Here is a 19388-nt window from a genome sequence, read left to right as displayed (position 1 = left end):
ATTATAATAAAAATTACATTGAATATGCATGAAAAGGGTGATGAATCACTTATTGTTATTGAATATGGTGATGGAACACGTACTGGATCTTGCTTTGTTGTACTAGAGAAGTTTTGATAGAACACAAAATATGAAAAAATAGGGTAAACGAAAGGTATGCGTTAATTATAATAAAAAATTATTAAAATATTAATTTTATTTCCAATTTAAATAAGGATCATTTCGGATTTAAGTAATAATTGTAAGGATATTTATGGAATTATATTAAAGGATAAAATTGATTCTCAAAATCAGAATTTAAAAATTAATCATTTCCTACTTTTCAAAATCAGCTGTAGGAGGAGCTGATTCTGGCAAAAGTGATTTTGATTTTTTCTTACCAAACACTAAAATTAGCTTTTAGATTTTTAAAATTACTTTTAACCCTTCAAAAAACAATCCCAAACGGGACTTTAGTAAGTGAAGTTGACCTTGTGGGATAATTATAAGTAACATCATGTGATAGTACTGCAGACATAATACGATATGTCATCTACTAAATTATTAATAATCTTCATTTTGCATGTTACGAATTGATAAATTAATATTGTCAACAAGAGTAACAAAAGTTTTACTCTGCATAATATAACAGTAGTGCTACAAATACAAACACACGTAATTTTTGGCTACGCCACTACTATCCAACCGTTCATTGACAACGAAGAAAATGCAAACAAGCTCTTCTTTATTAAATTCGTTTTAATTCTAATGGGCAAAATTAAAGGCCATCGCTATCTTCTTATTGCTTCTCTAATTTCAGTATAAAGGCAATTAACAAGATCTCTCGAGCATATAACTAATAAGCACTTCTTTAAAATAATTGTCTTGGCAACCAATTAGGTCAAAACTAATACTACTAGAATATATTATTGGTATGATGAGATTTGAGTTGGGAATTACAAAACAATGGCATTATTTATCAAAGCGTTCAACCGAAATTTGTTTGTTTCCTTTATAAAACTAAGGACGGTGCTATCTAGCGTGTCTTTGACTTAATAGATTGAAGAAAATGATTCAAGCATGACACCCGCTCGTTTACAAATTTTTCCGAGCATCATATGATTATACAACTACGTAAAGTCAGTAAGCTATCACATGAACCCAACCAATCCCACTTGTAAGTTTGCATTCAATTGTATTTCAAAAGTAACGGTGACGTCAACTTGTAAATTCATATTTGGTTTGAGATTGTGGACACGTGGACTCGAGGGCTGAAGATGTGGCTATTGATCAGATATTGCCTCCCTCCTAAGAAAGGACAAAGGCGCATTGCCACAGACTTGAGTCATTTCCCATGTCATTCTCTACTATTTAAATTGATCTGATTTCAACCAACCTTGGATGCATGCATAATCTAGAAAGATCAAACCCTCCAAAAAAAGTTTGAAAAAAGACAAAGTTTTATGGGTTCAGTATGTCTTTCACCAGTCCCATCAAGTCATCAACAACATGCAGGCAGGTATCAACTGAAAATAAGATCAAAAACATTTGTCCTTTGCAAAGAAATGAAGAATGCATACTTGTACGAACACTGTAACTTCCTTTTCCGAACTCAATGCTATGGTTGCTAAGAAGAGGATAAACAAGAACCTGAACATCCATCTTGATCTAATAGTTAAAAAAGTGAATGCAGAATGCTTGTTGATGACTGAAGAAAAACACATGAACTCATTTACATGGAAGGAAAAAGTATCGCAATCAATCTTCACACTCGCATCACAAAATTGAAAAATTGTATGGAAAAATGAATCTATCCAAGACAAGGTAAGCCTATTATGGCAAGAGATAATTAGGCATCATCACACTTGAGGGGACTATACAAGGGGTTTTGCTCTTTTCTGACTGCTAAAATCTACACAAAATTCCTAATTAACCCTGAACTGCCAAGGTTTGCAAATGATCTATGAAAACTTCCAAACTCAAATCATCGGTAAATATGACATCTGACCCTTCTTTGTACATTGAGTCTTGAGTAACAGAAGGATTCAACTTAGCAAGAAGAAATCTTGCCTGACTACCATGCTGGTCACACTTTATAATCTTAGGTGCAGGAATGCGTTCAGCCACCAAGTGCTCTGCATCAGTCTCTGGAGCTTCCAACAGCTTTCTCAAATTCTCATGGTTTGGATCTTTATCATAACCATGCTTCTTCCACTGAGCAATCTTGGACCCATAATGAATAACGACATGGAAGTAAGAATCAAAGAGTAATATAACATCTGGAGAGATTGAACGAACATCAAGGAGGACCGGAACAGGAGGCCCATCAAAAGAATACTGAAAAAGTGTAGGCTGGATCATGATAAGAGAACCCACTACACCTTCACGGTTCAGCATCAGCCTGAAGAAGGCAGTCTCATCAGGAGTACAGTTGAACACATCGATAAACTGGGACCTCCTTAAATAGAACATAAATTGAGGATATAGAGAGAAGTTGGAGGATAGGCGAAAGGAAGATGGATCTTCCGGCACATAGTCCCCGAACTTGGATGTGAAACGAATAAGTGTGTCATCTAGCCATCTTACTACATCTCGGGAATAACATGTCTCTGCTCGGTGGATAGCAAGTCTGGCCATTATTGCAGCTGCTGCTTCTTGGTCGAAACCAGCAGCTATTTCGGGTGACTGTTTCCCAACCCATCTTCTGGCAGCAGTTGTCACCCTTTTCCGGATATTCATGTTTCCATGACGATAACGTGTAATAAACTGAATGAAAAATGCAGATCCAGGTTGAGCTTTCTGCTCATCACTCACCTGGAAGAAGAAGGCAATGCATGTTTTACTAGCGAGTGTATTCAACTTCCACATATAAGTACCACCTTCCCCTGTCTCACTGTCACTGACTAAATTGTTCTTTTTCTTAAGAGACACACAGGGACCAAGGGCTCCGCAAATTTTTATATCTCTGGTGGTGACTACCTCAATAGTTGCATCAAAATACATCTTCAAATTGCCCTCCTCATCATGACCAAAAATATGCCGCATACATTTTCTAAATTGATCTGATTCAAATGTCTCCCCAATCATGATGAATCCACCTGACCTCTCAACAGCAACTTTTAGCTCAGCAACACCAACTTGATCAAGAGAACAAGCAAACAAATCAAGAACAATAGATGACTTAATTAATCTCTCAGACAATTGCTTGTAAAACGCACAAGACTTTCTGTAATAAGGTGCATGACCATTCATTAGGTCTCCATGGTTCCTGATAGCTTTACTGAATTCCGTGTCTACAATAATCCCTGGGCCCATTGTTGCAGGGCCTGAAGTAAAGACCATGATCCGGGAGCCTGTATTCACCGAGCATCCTTCCAAAAGACCAACTGCAGCTGATATTGCTGCTCCTGTGCACCTTTGAGGACGATGTCCGGGTGTTCTTTGCGTCAAAGAATTTATCTCTTCAATTGCAGTAGTAACGTTGAATTCACATTCAGACACAGGTAACAAAAATCCCTGCTTTTGAATAACTGGTGTCTTTCCTAGTTGCTGCTGCTTTGCGCAACGAATTCCCATCAAATGCTGGATCTGAGACATTAAAAGTAAGCACAAACTTGAATATGTAATCCTAAGAAACTATCAATTACCAACTGTTTGTATTCAACTTAACATATCTGTCCAAAACCCCAACAGCCAAATTAATCCATCACGAATACCTATCCATTACCAGTATTAAACACAATGCCGGGTATATTTAACATTGAGGTGCTGCAAATTTAACAAACACTATGAAGCAGAAGCACAATAATTACATAACATACCCATTATTTGTTACTAGTTGTACATTTTACATCAAATCTCACACTGTTCAAATAATAGACCAACAACAAGTATAATTTAAAAAAAAAAAAAAGTCCGATACCTGCTCTGAAGAGAGCTCGCGTCCACCGTGAAAAACTAGAACTCGACAACACTCCGAGAATCCAAGATCATGAACATAGACCATTGAATCAAAAACAACTAAACCGACCAGGGCATTTTCCGGTAGCTGCTCCATAACACGCAACAGCTCATGCTTAACCGCCCTTATCTCGGACTCCTCCATGCAACCATCAACCACAAACACAAACGCGGGCCCTAACACGCCACCGCCGCCACTCGACACAGACGAAAATGACGCCATAGAAGAAAACGACTTGGCGGAGCCTAAAGTGTTAGGCAAGTGATCGTGGGCGGCGGCGTACTCGACGGAGGAGTAGGTTGGGAAGAGCTCAGCGGGTAGGTTGGTTTCGGCGATGGAGGAGTAAGAGCGTGGGAAAGGGTTCTTGCCGTAGCAGAAAGGGCAAGTCCAGATGCGGGAGGCGTAGTCGACGCGGCCGTAAGGGTTTAAAACGGCGCCGCATTTGGAGCAGATCAGTGGGTCGTAAGGGAGGACAGGGATTTCGGAGGATTGCATTAAGGGGGTGTGGAGGAGGCTGAGTGGGATGATGAGGGAAACGGCGTCGGACTTGGTTGACGGCCATGAGTTCCAGGACCAGCGGAGGCCCTCGATGGCTTCGAGTTCGGTGAAATCCATTTTGATGGATTTGGAGAAAATTCTTTCGAGGTTAGGTGGTGATGAGTGATGTGAGTAACATGATATACAGGGAAAGGGAATCTTGCATTGTTGTCGTAGAGATGAAGAAAAAGGAAAGAGAAAAGAAAAAGCATAATGGGTAAGGGTTCTTCTCAAAAAAGGGTTAGGGTTTGTTTGGGGTTTTTGATGGAAAATTAATTTGGATTGTTAATTTGAGGACAATGAGAGCCAACGGTCAACCTTGGTCAATGGACCTAAGTGTAAGAATAGGAAAGAAGCATGCTTGCGTTTCGAATTATTAAAAGCTTTTCTGATTTTGCAGTAAACAACAGCCAACAGGTCATATTTCATCCATCATCGACATTTTCATTATGTTCGGCATTTCGTACGGAGAGCTCTTCCTCATAATCGGCGCCACTGCTGCTCTTGTTGGACCAAAGGATCTGCCAATAATTGCAAGAACTGCCGGCAGATTAGCCGGTCGGGCCATTGGGTACGTTCAATTAGCTCGTGGCCAATTCGATAACGTTATGCAACAATCTCAAGCTCGGCAGGTACATTATTTCGTTTTTGTATGATTTTATTTAATTGTGTTTTATATAGAAATATGAAATGATTTTATTAGAATTCTTGGGCATATGTAATTATGAATATAGTTATGGCAACTATTTGGAGACGATTCTTAATATTGGTCATTCACTTTACCCTTCTAGGTGACGAAAGAACTTCAAGATGCAATGCAACAACTGGATGCAATCCGTCATGAAATTCGAAGCGTATCTCTTATTAATCCGGGGCCTATGACTCGAAAGCTGATGGAGAATCTTCCACAGCCAACTCCTAACCATAGCGGTAACATATTCTGTCTTGACATTGGACTTCGGGCTACTTATGTAAAGTTTGCTTTGTGTATTTGTCTTGATTTAATTTCCTGTGCTTCCTTGTTTGTAGATGACAGTTCATTAAAGAAAAGTGAAGAAGTGCAAAAGGCAACAGATGATGTGGCAAAGGTGTTTGAATCTTCTTCATTTTGTTTACCCCATTAATTTTGTTCCTTACAGAAAAGCCTGTTTTGCGTCGTCTTAATCCCTTTAAATGGACCTTTCTCAGAATTATAGTTTGAAGCCCTCTGGGCCATTACATTTACACAGCCAAGCAACTGCTTATGGAAGACTTGCTGAATCTGAAGCTGTGAAGAGTGGTTCTTTGAAGAGCAGTGCAGATCAAGAAAATTTTAATCTTGAAGCTAGTTTTACTGTTCTTCCTGTTTCAGCTGAAAGTACTGGCATGCTTCCAAATCGCAAGGGTAACCACAATTCTTAAAAATTATTTTCTCGTTATCATACATTGGCTTTTTTTTATATTTCCTTGTTTTGGTCAATGCCATTTCTTATTTAATGTCCTAACCTGAAACAAATGAAATCTGTGTGGGACTTGAAAATAAGGCTTCCATTTTAGTGATATCACATTAAATTGCTGAGTTATTAACAAAAAAATCTGAGTCTTATTTTCTTTTTTCCGATAATGTTTTATTTACCTCTTATAATTGGTGCATAGTTTTGATATTTGGTTTTTACCACATGTTGTAATTGAAATCTTGTTGGAAGATGCATGAACTTTTGATGCAATCACCAGAATTATATGAGTTAATAAGATGAAAGATGGTTTTGGAGTTTTATGGTGCTGTCTATGATTCTGATCCTTCAAACAATTTAAAAGTGCTTTTGTCTTTGCAGCTTGGCTAGTACTTGAAATATGACCATTTTCACTCTGCTAATCTGTCCTTTGTTCAATTTTATTGCACTTGCAAGTATAAGAAAACCATGCTAGCTGCTAAGGCTTGAATCTGATGTTACTCTATTTAGTCAGATCATGCCGCTTTAGCATTAAAAGATGAAAGAAGAATTGTTCCATTGCAACAAGCTAAGTCTGTCCTACAATTAGTTTAGGTAATCACATTGTGTTAATGTCTTAATGTTTTGTTGTAAAAGAACCTTATAGGAATAATTTGACTTTTATTATGTGACTGTTTAAAAGAATTTGTCACTAGTTTGCAGTTATACGATCTCCCCTTTAAGGGCATAATTTAAAATAACTAGCTGGTGGATGTGGTTGTAGATGGTGCAAAAGGATCAGACATTTTGTTAGAAGCTGTACTGGAATCAGAGGTAGCAAATAATGCAAAAGATTTCTTTTCTCAGCCTGAAAATCAGATAAAAAGAGAATGAAAAGGTAGATCTCTTTACTCGTTGTCCATTTCTGCCTCCATTCTTCATGATTCAGCATTCCTGTAAAATGGAAAATGTAAAAAGAAATAGCTACATGCTAAATTTATGCAAAGAAGTACATATATTTCAGATATTTGGAACCTTATTGTAGTTTTGCAAGCAGTTTTTGGCACTGATGTAAAAGTTCACTTTGTTGTAGAAGCAACAATGGTCTTATTTTTTCTCTTGGGTTGCATGTCAGTGGTGCATTGTTTGGGAAATGTCTTGTATGCATGAACAACTCCGAAGTTTAGTCAAGCTGTTTCTGCATAAAAGCACAATCAACATTTCTTTCTCCTGTTTTCTGCCTGTCAAAATGTGAGTTGCTGAAGGAGCCTTTTTTTCACATTGTTGGTTTAACTATTTTTTGAATTTGTTAATGCAGAAACCATGCGATGTTTAACCTAAATGACCTAGTTGATTAGCTTATGAGAATTCAAGTCCTGTGATTCAACAAGATCAACTAGGTTTTTTGCTGTATGTACTTGTTCGGTTAGTAAATCTTCACCCTTGTTTTCTGAATTGGGTCTGGAAAATAGTTAACTGCACTATATTGCTGGGAATTATTTTAATAATTGCATGTCCACCTTTGTGCTGAATGTTATGCTTGCGCATTTGATTGATGTAACTGTCAGCTTTCAAATTTATAGTCACATGATGAAGATTAAATTCGAGAAATCCCAGAGAAACCCATATCCTCTTCCCTTGTTTGTTTGAGTAGTGTCAAGAGCTATTTTTTTGAGATATTTTTTTTCCCAATTTTTTTTTGACAAGTTAGAAAGCATTTTTGTCCACCCCAATCGTTTGGATTTTAGATGCCCCATAGATGGTGCTTGTGCTTGAATCCATCATTTGCTTCTGTTTCTCTTTGCTTTCTTTTCTAGGGCTGCCTCAAAAAAATTCTTTCATGATATCAATTGCAATAGCTTTTTGGTGTTTTGGTTGGATGCTTTGGAGTTTACTTATTCCTTGTGTATGTGAGTTAAAAGCATTAGAGATTTAAAGCATTACAGATTTACTATTATCTGTGAAACCAGAAATACTGCACATGTCCAATCTATTTTAAATGATTTTTATGCATTATTCATTGGGCGGTAAAGGATGAACATACACATTGTATCATGCTGCAGTTGAGATTAAAATACTACTCATTTAAAGATGAGTTGCTTCACTGTAGCTGAAGAAATAGAGATGACCTCATCAATATATTTTCCAAATGTTTTGTTGAACAATGCACACTGACCTTCGAGTTAAACCAATCCTATCTAACATCCTGTGTCTTTTGAAATACCACCTCCATCTATCCTTCAGGACTCATGGGAGCTACCATCATACGACCACAAGTTTGGTCTAGTTGATCTGCTATTATGAGTGTCATCACAAAGTAATCCAAGTTTGGACTTGATCTTGTACTTTTCAAGGGTAATCTCCAAGATTTAACCGTTCACGCTGCACCCAGCGGCCTTCATTGTTTCTCACCAGCCCTTTGTTCTCATGTTGTTGCCAGTTTGGCGGGACCAGGAGATGGTCCTTCAAAAAGTCAGCTTGCTTGTTAACCAATGCAATATCCCTTCCACTGGTAAGCACAAATCTTTGGCCCTTTCCTTGGTACCTGTTCAATAGGAAACAAAGGTAATGACTTAATGATTAATCCTTATGTCATGTTTTTTGCTGAGCAGAGTATATTGTGATGAAAGAATTAGAATAAAAAACATAAAGAGGTTTTAGAAATTGTAGGTCCTGAACTTGAGAATTGCTGCAACCACTGAGCATGCCTAAAAGATTGGATAGATGGGTCCAAATTTGGCAAATTTGTTTTGATGTAGTCTTATTGATGACTCTGTAAAGTATCATTTATGATAAAGAGTTGACAAAAAAAATTGAAAATGATTAGATATACCAAAATGTAGTACTTTCCTGTCATAGTTAATAACTTTTGAGGAGCATTTGGAACTGTTTTGATAAACTGCATAGCTGCTTCTTGATGAAATTTACATTCTAACTGAGGGCCCTTAAAATGGTTCATGCTATTTCCAAGTCTTAACTTGGTTCGTTGATGGGATTTGTCTACTAAAGAAAAATATACTAACCCGTCAAGTAGATGAAGATGGGCTTCCAAGTTATGGTAGCATGCCAAATCGTTTGTCTCTTTCAAGAAGGGGGAGCTCTTGTGATCCAGAGTAAGTTCCGCCCCAACATGTGAGTAAAACCACAGTGATGCCTCACCTAGCTTACGGAGCATGGGTGGTATGTGTTCATTGAGAAATAACCCTGGTGCCTCAGGTATCTTGTCGTGAATATTTACCACTCTCAGTACTTTTACCCCAAGTTGTGCTAACCTCTCCTTAAACCGTGTATTCCCAACACGTGGCCCTGCAAAGGAGAAAACACATATAGGGACTGCCTGCCCATCATCCATGACATCTACCCCAGTCTCAGCTATGTCATATGCACTTAGTATTGCTAATGCACTCCCTAGGCTGTGACCTGTGATTGTGATGCTCAAGTTCTCATTCTGGTACTGACTTACTAGTCTCCTGACTTCTTCTAAAACATGCTCTCTTGCCGAGCGCTTGCAAATTTGACTACTTTGATCCTTGTTGGTATAGAGATTGAGGAACCCAGACTCAACTTTGACCCTGGGATCCGGACAGGGGATCTTTTTCAATGTAATGGGCCTTAGAAAATACATGAAGTCAGCTATCCACTCCAGCTTTGTCTTTGTGCCCCGCCAAGCAATGGTTATGTCCCTTTGTCCTAGATGTGCTGACATTTCATCATTGGAAACTGCAATATACCCAATCCAATTTGCTGTGTGACTCCATGCATCAGGTCGGAGTGATCTCTGGAAAATGTTTGGGAGATTTATGTTGTATGTGGCATGAATGTAAGAGTTTACCTGATACCCATGCTGTGTCATGCCAAGACACTCAAAAAACTCACTTGGTGCATATTTACAACAGCCACAATACTTGGAGAATGGTTCAAAATCGAAGGCATCATAACAAGCTTGTACCATTTCCCCATACCGTATTAGCTCAGATCGCAAGAGGGGATCCAGGGGGTCTAGCATACCATCCCAATCATCCACACCATGGATGTCACGCCAAATGTCTGCTAACTTCCTCTCAGGTTCTTTAGGTATTGTAATTTCTTCATTATTGTCTTTTGCTTCCTTTATGTCAAGCTCTGCTACAGTGCAGTAGTCTTCTTGGGACAAAGCAATAACTTCTCTACATTTTTGTTGTCTATCTTCTCTTCTTGCCAGCCTTAGAAATGGTACTTGACCTCCTGTAATTGGAGTTGGAACATGATACTTGAGTGGAAAGGTCTTTTGCATGTGTATGTTGTAGGGGAAGATTATTTTGGTTAGAGGGATAGCCATTGATTTTTGTTTCAGAGCAGCTTAAGCTGTGTGGGAGTAATGAGATGAGTAGCACGATTGGAGATTTAGGTGGGGAAGATAAAATGTTGTGTATAAGATATCCAATGACTAATCATGAAGACTTGTATGTGAACTTGAAGCTAGATTTCATATCCATACTTCTTAATCATGAAGACTTTCGAGTATTTTATGGCTATATTTAACTACTTAGGAAAACAATTGTTATTCATTGTTTTGAGCTGGCACATTATTGTTGTGACATCTAAATGCCAGTTACTTTCATGCTGAAGTATACTTTCATACTGAAGTAATTTTTGAGTTTTCTTAATTGAGGCATCAATTCTTGAATACAACATGCTGTTTTATTTTTTCAGTAAAAGAGTAGCTGTTTGAGTTGTTCAAACTTTTACTTTTTATTTTAGTTATTAGGTCTTGTTTTACCAAGTTCCCATGTCACTCTTAATGATTTAGTTGCTAGAGACAAAAAAAATGCAGGTGTTTTCTATCTCTCTGTCTTTGAGAATTGTTTTTATTTTTTATTTTCTTTTTTATTATTATTTTTTTTTTTTTGGGTACTCGTAGAGACTGATAAAGCTCTTTAAACTAACAACACATCAAACTTATATTAGAATATTTCTACCCAAACTGGTTTCTTTTCCCATGTCTGGAGATTATTTGAATACCCGAAACAAAGTTAGATCCAGTATCCAAATAAAAATTCTATTGTACCACATAATTAGGTTAAGGGGAGACTTTTAAAGTTTAATTGCCTTGATGAAGTCTTTGAATTTCACTGGTTCCTTGTATAACAATGTAGAGTATTTTCTTGGTACTCTTCGGCATGTCCAACAGATGATGATTGATGAAGACAAAAGCTTGGCGCCTTATTGGTCAACTTTGATACTGAGTTGACTTTGGTTTGAGTAAAGCCATGATTGAATACGAATTTAGAGTTGATTTTTTTTCCCCAATAATTATTCTCTCTTTTGGGCCAAATCAAACGGCGAGTTCTCACTGTTATTCTCCAGCTTGCTTGCGAATCCAGTTGTGTGAGATGCAAGATGAGACATGCTTTTCTAGCTCGTGCAAATAAAATGATGCAAGTGCATGCTTTATAAAGTTGAAACTACCAAAGTTTTGGGCTTTGTATGGGCCCGTCTACGTCTTCGAATAATCGGCGATTGTGATGTCGATCTTATTAATAAGAGTAATGATACAGTTACAAACTCTTGTACAAACTTATTTTGTACAAACTGATGTGGCATGATAAGATTGGTTGAATTAAATATCACTTGGCCTACATGATTTGTTTTTATTAATTTATATTTTCATTCAACCAATGAATTAATACCACGTCAGTTTGTACAAAATAAATTTATATAAGAGTTTGTTGCTGTATCATTACTCTATTAATAAAACTCATTGACGAAATTAACATTGATTTTAAGACTCCACAAGGCAAATCTAGGATTCATCAAATTGCAAGCCTTTTAACACTGGCGGAAAAATATCCTATAAAAATAAGATGCTAGAGAAAATTCTTAAATAGTTTATTTTAACCTCTCATTTTTTCACCAGCAAATTGAACTGGGGTTAAAAGAAAAGAACAGAAGAACCGTCGACGCTTAATCTTTACAAGACATGAGGTGTAAAAAGTTCTCATTTTTATTGTATTTCTCAAAAAGGTCAAAAAGTGTAAATACGGAAGGAAGCGGTTTAGTAAGTTTTGAGGGGTTTTAATGGAACAACTCCCAAGTCATATCCGAGTTGGGCTCCTAAAAGTACGCATGTGTGGGTGGGTGTACTTAGAATCAGTAGCGATTTATTGGGCGATGTGCTTTTAAAGGCCTCTTATGATTTTCAAAATAGAAGCCGAAGTGTAGCACTAACCGGCATCATTATTAGTGACTTCGTATGGTGGTCGATATTTATGGATGTCCCCATTTTTGGGCAAATGGATGCTCACTAGACATCGATATTTCATATTTGTACTATTTTGTCGAAATGGAGGTAACAAATTTTTCGGCATCAACAATTAATGGTTTCAGTAGACACTTGTGACCGGTAATGAAGAGTCTTTCTTTCTTTCTTTCTTGCTTTCTTTTTTCTTTTCTTTTTTTAATTAATCGTTGTCAATTAAAATCATCTTAACTTCTAAATAAAGTTAAAAGTGTTTACCGAATACATACAAGCAACAACAGTGCTTCTAAAACACAAATCATACAATGGGAAATATCAAAATGGACAGCCTTAGACTCTTTTGGACGAAACAAAGCACTACAAATTAAATTCAATCATGGTGGGAACATGATCACTGAATTGATACACAGCTCACATGCAATGGAAAGCATCTAATGGAGACAATATTACTGACTTTTCGTTTGATAATTACAATGAGATATTGCCATCATCCCCTTCCTAACCCCATAGAGCTAGGTTTATTTATTAAAAACAAAACTGGTTACCTTCCTCGATCATTCCAATGCGTATATTAATCTATTTGTTAATTATAATATGAAGTCCCCAAGTTGTGAATATAATTTACCTTCATTAAATATGGAACATGAGGCTGCCACACCACAAGATCCGAGAAAAAAACTATAAATATTATGCATAAAAAGAAAAGAAAGAGGCCGGGGTATTGGGCATTATATAATTATTAATTGATTTGGCCTAAATTAAATGTTAGTGATCCCATAAAATTCATATTAAAAATTCCAACCACATTCACTCAACACCCTACATTCACCAGTCAATTTTGAAATTTAACTTTGCTTATCCCAATCCCAATTTCGTAAACCAATGGCCATGAATGCAGGCCCCATCGACATGCACATGGCCTTGTTCCCCATCGAAATTAATAATAACAAGCAATAAGAAGCCTGTGATTATTATATTAATTGAGATTAATAGTACATGAATATGAAGAATCTTTCCCGGGGGGGGGGAAAAAAAAAACAGGTAGCATTAATTAAAGTTTCAAAGGAATAAAACACACAACAACTATGACAGCAAAGACAACAACAAATAACAAAAGTAGGTGATTTACTAAAACACGAAAATTAGACGCTTCTGCCATTGAGCCATAAACAAGCCAGACAATAGGTTTGAGTTTATTGCTTCTTGTCCATTACAAGTGTCTAGACCTTTTTCGCATATTCTATATACGATCAAATAAAAATACAGACAATGAAACGCATCCACAGAAACACCCAAAGCTTGTTCAAAACAATAATCTTGTGCAGGAGCCCATAAAATAGCTTAATTTTCCCTTTTGGTTTGTCTTTTGAGGACATGATGGATGACACCTTCAACAAGACCAACAAAGCCACACATATATATTACTTTAGGTTCTGCTCTTGCACTTCTCCATTGCTCTTGGGGCTGAAAAATGATTCAATTAAATTTAATTTAGATGTTAGATGATCTTTTGCAATTAAGTTCGAGAATATATATCATTCAGGAAATTGTGTAAAAAAAAAAACGAAAACAAAAGAAAACATACCAAGCCCAATTGCTTCTGATCCTTTCATTATGCGCATACGCTTGCATGAATCAACAAACATCCTGTAAAGATCAAAGAATTTTGAAGGGTAAGTGACAACTTTATTTCATTACCCAGAAAGCTGCATAATAATATAATATTGAAAATAAGGAAATTTTCGTTGTTTGTTCAAGTAGTGCCAGCGTAGCAAGCTCTTTCTGCTGGATGATTATGTCCAATTATATCATGCTTTTTTTTTTTAATTTGAAAATATAATGCTTGTTAATTAATTTTAGGGTTTCTAGAGGAATAATAATAATAAACAAATAAAAACTTACTCCCAAGGAACATCACCCACGAGCATCCAGTCGCCATCCTTGTCTTCATAGGTTGGCACATAATCAGAGCTGTTTAAAAGATCCATCAACTTGCTCTCGTTCATAAAATCAATCATTCCTTGTGATCCATAATTACCTACAATTCACATATATATAACAAATTAACTAATGAATTTATAAAGATAATTAACATTACAAATTATATTGCATGCAACAAAAACTTACCCATGGTGAAGGAACTGAACATCTTGGCCAATGCATCAGAAAGCTCTTGGTAACTCTTATACGTCTTCAAATCCACTTTGCGAAGATATGGAGCCCCGTCCATGCAAACCTTCACAAATGCTGCCGTTTCAGCCATAGCATTCTTCCTATAGGATCGCACTGGTGGCCACCCCACAACTTGTGCCCTAAAATTAATCCAAATACATAGACATAATTTCGCTACACATTAGTTTATAATTTAACAATACCATATATAATATGGATAACAATAATATGAAAAATCACTTACTTATTGGCGGATGGCTTTGCGGGATCCTTATCATGATTCTTGTTGTTGGAAGGAGGATTCTTGAAATTTTCATTCAGATCCACTGACGATTCCTTAGACTGAAGATTGAGTTTCAAATCAATTACGGCAGTCTCACAGAAGCCTCTTTTGTTGCTAGCCTTTGGAGTTGGAGTTAATTCTAACGCAGCAGCTTCATCTTTTTTGTTGTTGCCACCGCCGGGCAATCCAAGGCAAAGTTCAGTCTCTTTGAAGTCCATTTTCAGGCCAATAGCTTCCATTCAAATTATCAAACAACTCCTTTACAGATTTTCTTTTTCGTTCTTTCTTTCTTTCTTTCTTTCTTTCTTCCTTCTTCTTGTAGTTATGTTGTTGCGCTGCAAGAGAAAGAGATCAGAGACCCCAATAATTAATATAACTGTGGGCTGTTGTGTTATCAGCTGCATGTGTATGCCGATGTCGTATCAATGTATCTGATTTATGATATGTCTGACACGTGGAAACACTTGGGGACGTTAATTTTGGAAGCTCTTACCAACCTGACGACGTTAGGAACGTGATTGGGTGTTTAGATTTCTCTAAAGGCTTGTGGCTATTTAGGAGCTATTTCATTGCTCTTGAGTACTTTATACTGTTCCCTCTTAGTCAAACAGCACATGCAAACCACTACACTAGGGCTGTGTTAAAACGTAATTAAGCACCTATTAATGCATTAGTCAAAATTTCATTATCGTTTAGTGTAGTTTTAAGTTTCTATATATCCAGTCGACTTTGGGGCTCTATATATTCCAATAGTTTGTCTTAATAACTCATCACATTCCTTTAGTCTGTAAAATACCTCCTCACGCCATTGCCCCTCGATTTTTACTCAATTTGGTACACTTCTGTAACCCACAATGGTGTTTTCCAAAATTTTATCAGTTATTTGAATTGGATGATATTATGCTTATTTAGTTAGCATACTTAGTTTGTATTTTATCTGATGTGTCATCAGTAGAAATTTACTATTTAAATTAAAAATTGTAAGACTTAATAATTATCTATCAATTGAACTAATCAGAGAGTGTCACATTATTTACCACATTAGTTAAGAATTGAGATAGAAATTAAGTATTCCAACTAAGTAAGTATAACATTATTTATATGAATTATCTAAATTCATTAGGGATAAACAAATCAAATTATGTAAAAAGTTGAGAAATGATGTGTTCATATTTTTAACAAACAATAAGAATGTAATGTGTTATTAAACCAAATTATAAAGATGCCAAGAGCATTCAGCCACTTACCCTCGACTTTGGATACTGTCTTTTTAATGTTTAAGCGTTTATACTTTTGTATTGGGAGAATTAATACTTTCATCATCTTACAGTTTCTTTGAGTTTTACCATTTACCCTCAATAGGTTTCATAATATTTTTTTATCTCTTGACAACAAATTTTGCCCAAAAAAAAATTATTGTTTTGTGGTTAAAATGAAATTTTCATGAAAGTTTTAACATTGAAGGTAACAAAGCATTATGAGAATTTAAAGGACAAGTGATAATCTTAAAAGGTGTAGGAGATAAGTGTCAAACTCACTTAATTCCATTTTTATCAATTTTACTTTATCATTATTGTTTCTTTTCTTTTCTGGCAATCTTTCATTTCAATCAATTGATGGGGTCCGTTTGGGCAATTTGGGAAGCAGATGCACTTAGCACGAACTACATCATGTACTAGTAATTGTATGCATGAATTTGTTCATTATTTATAATGATTTGATTCTTCCAGGAACCATCATCCACTTACGCACAAACTCACATGAACCAATAATTCACCCAATATAAAGCCTATTAATTGATTGACTGATCAGCTGTGCATCCCCATTGTAAAAATGAAATTAAACTAATTAATCACCCCTTACAAGTTAAAAATATTATCAACGACAAAGATTGATTCTTGAAGATAAGAGTCTTTGAAAATTCCAATTTAGAGCAAGATTGAGGCTAATTATGAGTAGCAATTCCCCTGCAGGACACATAAACATCAAAGAGAGAAGTAGTGATCAACATCACTCATTCTAAAATTTTATGAGGGCATGCATATGGTGATGACTTAGAGACAAGTCACATCCCTACAATAAGGAAACATCCCCAACCCTAGCTGTGTCCCTGCCCTGTCACCATCCCTCAACCCCATTCTTGCTTGTTTCTTTCTAACCTAACCTCTCTATTCATAATTATCCAATCTCATTTGTTTTCGAGCTCCTTCAGCCACATCTTCTCTTTTAACAAACTCATCGGTCATCCCCTATAAGAAACACACCCTTTTTGATCTTTTAAGCTTTTGGTGAAGTCCATTTCATATGAAAATACAAGAAACCCTATTTTCTCCATTTGGATGAATATGCACCCATTATAATTATATTAACCCTTTTATCTACTTATAGGCAAACTGACCGCCAATATATACCTTTTCATTTTTCACAATGAAGTGACCTAGCTTAGCCTTAGCCAGGCAAGAGGATTTTTTTTTAAGTGGTCCTGATCATGCCACAGAAGGTGAATCAAAATACCAAGCACATCCAGGTGGCAATGTGGTTATTTTCTGGCCACAGCATTTCACATGTTCGTATCAGTATTCAGAAGTGTACAAGCTAGATCATTTTTGCTGATCATGATCAGAGGAGAAAATCAATATCATACCTACCTTCTTCTTCTTCTTTTTAATATCTTCTCTTTTATACTTTACAGGGCTAGCTGCCATGTTTCTGATGTGGTCCTGTACAAGTATCTTATATAAGCCCATTGATATTTTTTAGAGGGTTCCTTTGGTCTGAGTACTCATTGTTTCCACATAGGAACTTAAATACTAGAAGTTTAAATAATGCATCACTTGAGCCCTTTGTAGTTACAGTTTGTTTCATTTCAGTCCTTGAGTAAGTTTGGCTGTCAGGGTGAGTTGGTGAAAAATCTTTTAACAAAAACGTTAAAATGAAATTTTGGATTAAGATTCTCTCCTAATATGAATTTCTCCCAAGTAAAAATCCATGTGTTGATTGGTGGTTAATAAATTTAAAATATGGAGAAGTTAAATCATATCCATATCCTATTACTACATGACATATGGCATGAGATTGTTAAAAGTTTAGAAGTGCTTAGATCAAAAAAAGATCATAATCTATGAAATTATATATTCGCCTACATATAAATCTATGTAGTGACTTAATGTCGTTTTTTTCCCTCATCTAGTAATTTATTTTCTTAGTTATGTTAGAAATTTGACAGTTATTTAAGCAATCAAAACGCTTCATGTTTCTTTCTTTTATCACATTTATTCTCACCTTAACACACAGTCTCACCAATTTCAAATAATCTTCTGATTATTAATTACATTTATTTGCACTCTCAATTAATGTAAAATATTTCTCAAACAATCACATAAGTCTCCTCACTCTCAACATCCTTTTTGACCTTTAACATTTTCATAAATCAATTTTTGATGGTCGTTCCATAACCGCATGGCTCCTTTTAGAGAAATATAGGTGTACTACAGTTACTTGATTAAAAAAAGTAACGTTATCACTTGCATTTATTAATACTTTAAACCATTTGATAATTCATACGCGTTACATATGCATTTCAATGTTAAGAGACAATACCAATTTAATTAGACTAAAAAGCTCTTATGTTGTTGTCTTCATTTACTGTCATATATGGTCAAAGAAGAAATTAGAAAACCTTAACTGATGCATTTTTAAAAATATCAAGGACTCAGATGAACATTTTTCTTCAAAATTTAAAGTGAACTTAGTAGTGCTTTTGATATATATTTGTCAAAGACTAAAAGAAAATCCGAAATATAACCGTAAAACCTATTTAAAGGCTTTAAAGTTTAACCCAAATAGACTATACTTATAGTTCCATAGTTGCTGGCCTGCTTTTTCTCTATGTTCTGGCATATCAAAGGATTAGATCTGAAATTGATCCCTTAGGATACTTTTGGAGCTCGAGCAGACATGTCATATTAACTTACATTTCATTAATCAATTAACTACACAAATAATGATCACTAATCTAGTTTATTAACAAGCTAAAGCCGGACCTACAAATGCAATATATGAGAATCTTCCCTGCAATAATATTATTCCAAATGTTGGTAGAATTTGGGACAATTGGTACCATTGGTGGGGGCTGACCATAGCACCCTTTGCTTAGAAAGTCTAGTTTTAAAATTAAACTGCAACTTCGCAAAAACCTAACCCCTTTTGATTCATTATCTTTTTATTTTTCCTAACATACGCGGTTTTTATTATAATTTTCTAATCATTAATTACTCTTTTCTTATCTAATATGCTTGCCAATATGAAAGATTTTGAAGTCAAATCATATTTTGTTTTATGGGTGGCAGCAGCTTGAGGTCATCAATGACAAATGCTAAGGATCAAAAGTGATTGCAATGCGCGAATTACAACTATCAAGCTGAAATCAAAGAGGATACCGAATCATGTTAAGTGGCTGACAAGAGTATCAACTAACTTTTTAAAAAGAGATTAGATGAATCAGTTTCTTGGTTATATGCATACCTTCTTACCAAATAAGATCAAACATTGATAAAAGTGCTTTACCTAATCTTTTGTTTTTTACTTTAATTTGTCTTTGAAAGAGTTTTATTAAAATTTGGCAGAATCAAGCGAAAGGTACATGTCGGTTCGTAAGAAAAGAGTACAAAATAGTATCTTGGGAAAAATAGCAAAATGCTTGTTATTTCACTAAATTAATGGAAACCCCCTAAAGTTTTAGAACATGTTCGAATCCCTTGAACTTTTGAGTGTCAGTTTCTTTTATTGATCTTATTATTTTACCCT

At 35.7% G+C, this 19388-nt stretch overlaps 4 protein-coding genes across 7 annotated transcripts; 1 reads left to right on the top strand and 3 right to left on the bottom strand.

Moving 5' to 3' along the window:
* Positions 1-1729: 1729 nt before the first annotated feature.
* LOC18033363 (protein transport protein SEC23) lies at positions 1730-4823 on the bottom strand. Its single transcript, XM_006420034.2, has 2 exons — positions 3902-4823; positions 1730-3567 (listed from the first exon to the last, which is right to left on the bottom strand). The coding sequence occupies exons 1-2, from the start codon at positions 4553-4555 to the stop codon at positions 1909-1911; spliced, it is 2313 nt and encodes a 770-aa protein (XP_006420097.1). The 5' UTR covers positions 4556-4823; the 3' UTR covers positions 1730-1908.
* A 54-nt stretch (positions 4824-4877) lies between these two features.
* LOC18033493 (sec-independent protein translocase protein TatB) lies at positions 4878-8215 on the top strand. 4 transcript variants are annotated; one of them, XR_002907546.1, is made up of 7 exons: positions 4878-5109; positions 5269-5407; positions 5507-5565; positions 5666-5861; positions 6674-6787; positions 7208-7314; positions 8134-8164. XR_002907546.1 is itself a non-coding variant. In XM_006420033.2 (6 exons), the coding sequence occupies exons 1-5, from the start codon at positions 4927-4929 to the stop codon at positions 6781-6783; spliced, it is 687 nt and encodes a 228-aa protein (XP_006420096.2). In that variant the 5' UTR covers positions 4901-4926; the 3' UTR covers positions 6784-6787; positions 8134-8215. The 4 variants fall into 4 exon arrangements, 3 of the variants coding, with proteins under 3 accessions (XP_006420096.2, XP_024047941.1, XP_024047947.1); XM_006420033.2 differs by lacking the exon at positions 7208-7314 and having other exon boundaries at positions 4901-5109; positions 8134-8215; XM_024192173.1 differs by lacking the exon at positions 8134-8164 and having other exon boundaries at positions 4901-5109; positions 7208-7421.
* A 418-nt stretch (positions 8216-8633) lies between these two features.
* LOC18032500 (phospholipase A1-Igamma2, chloroplastic) lies at positions 8634-10539 on the bottom strand. The gene has a single exon (XM_024192168.1). The coding sequence runs from the start codon at positions 10205-10207 to the stop codon at positions 8651-8653; it is 1557 nt and encodes a 518-aa protein (XP_024047936.1). The 5' UTR covers positions 10208-10539; the 3' UTR covers positions 8634-8650.
* A 2632-nt stretch (positions 10540-13171) lies between these two features.
* Positions 13172-14872, bottom strand: LOC18031625 (auxin-responsive protein IAA14). The gene is made up of 5 exons (XM_006420031.2): positions 14544-14872; positions 14255-14439; positions 14030-14165; positions 13713-13774; positions 13172-13591 (listed from the first exon to the last, which is right to left on the bottom strand). The coding sequence occupies exons 1-5, from the start codon at positions 14819-14821 to the stop codon at positions 13554-13556; spliced, it is 699 nt and encodes a 232-aa protein (XP_006420094.1). The 5' UTR covers positions 14822-14872; the 3' UTR covers positions 13172-13553.
* Between the last annotated feature and the right edge of the window lie 4516 nt (positions 14873-19388).

The sequence above is a fragment of the Citrus clementina genome, unplaced genomic scaffold (genome assembly GCF_000493195.1).
Source record: "Citrus clementina cultivar Clemenules unplaced genomic scaffold, Citrus_clementina_v1.0 scaffold_9, whole genome shotgun sequence".
Classification (NCBI taxonomy): Eukaryota; Viridiplantae; Streptophyta; class Magnoliopsida; order Sapindales; family Rutaceae; genus Citrus; species Citrus x clementina.
This window is presented reverse-complemented; position numbering and strand designations above follow the sequence as displayed.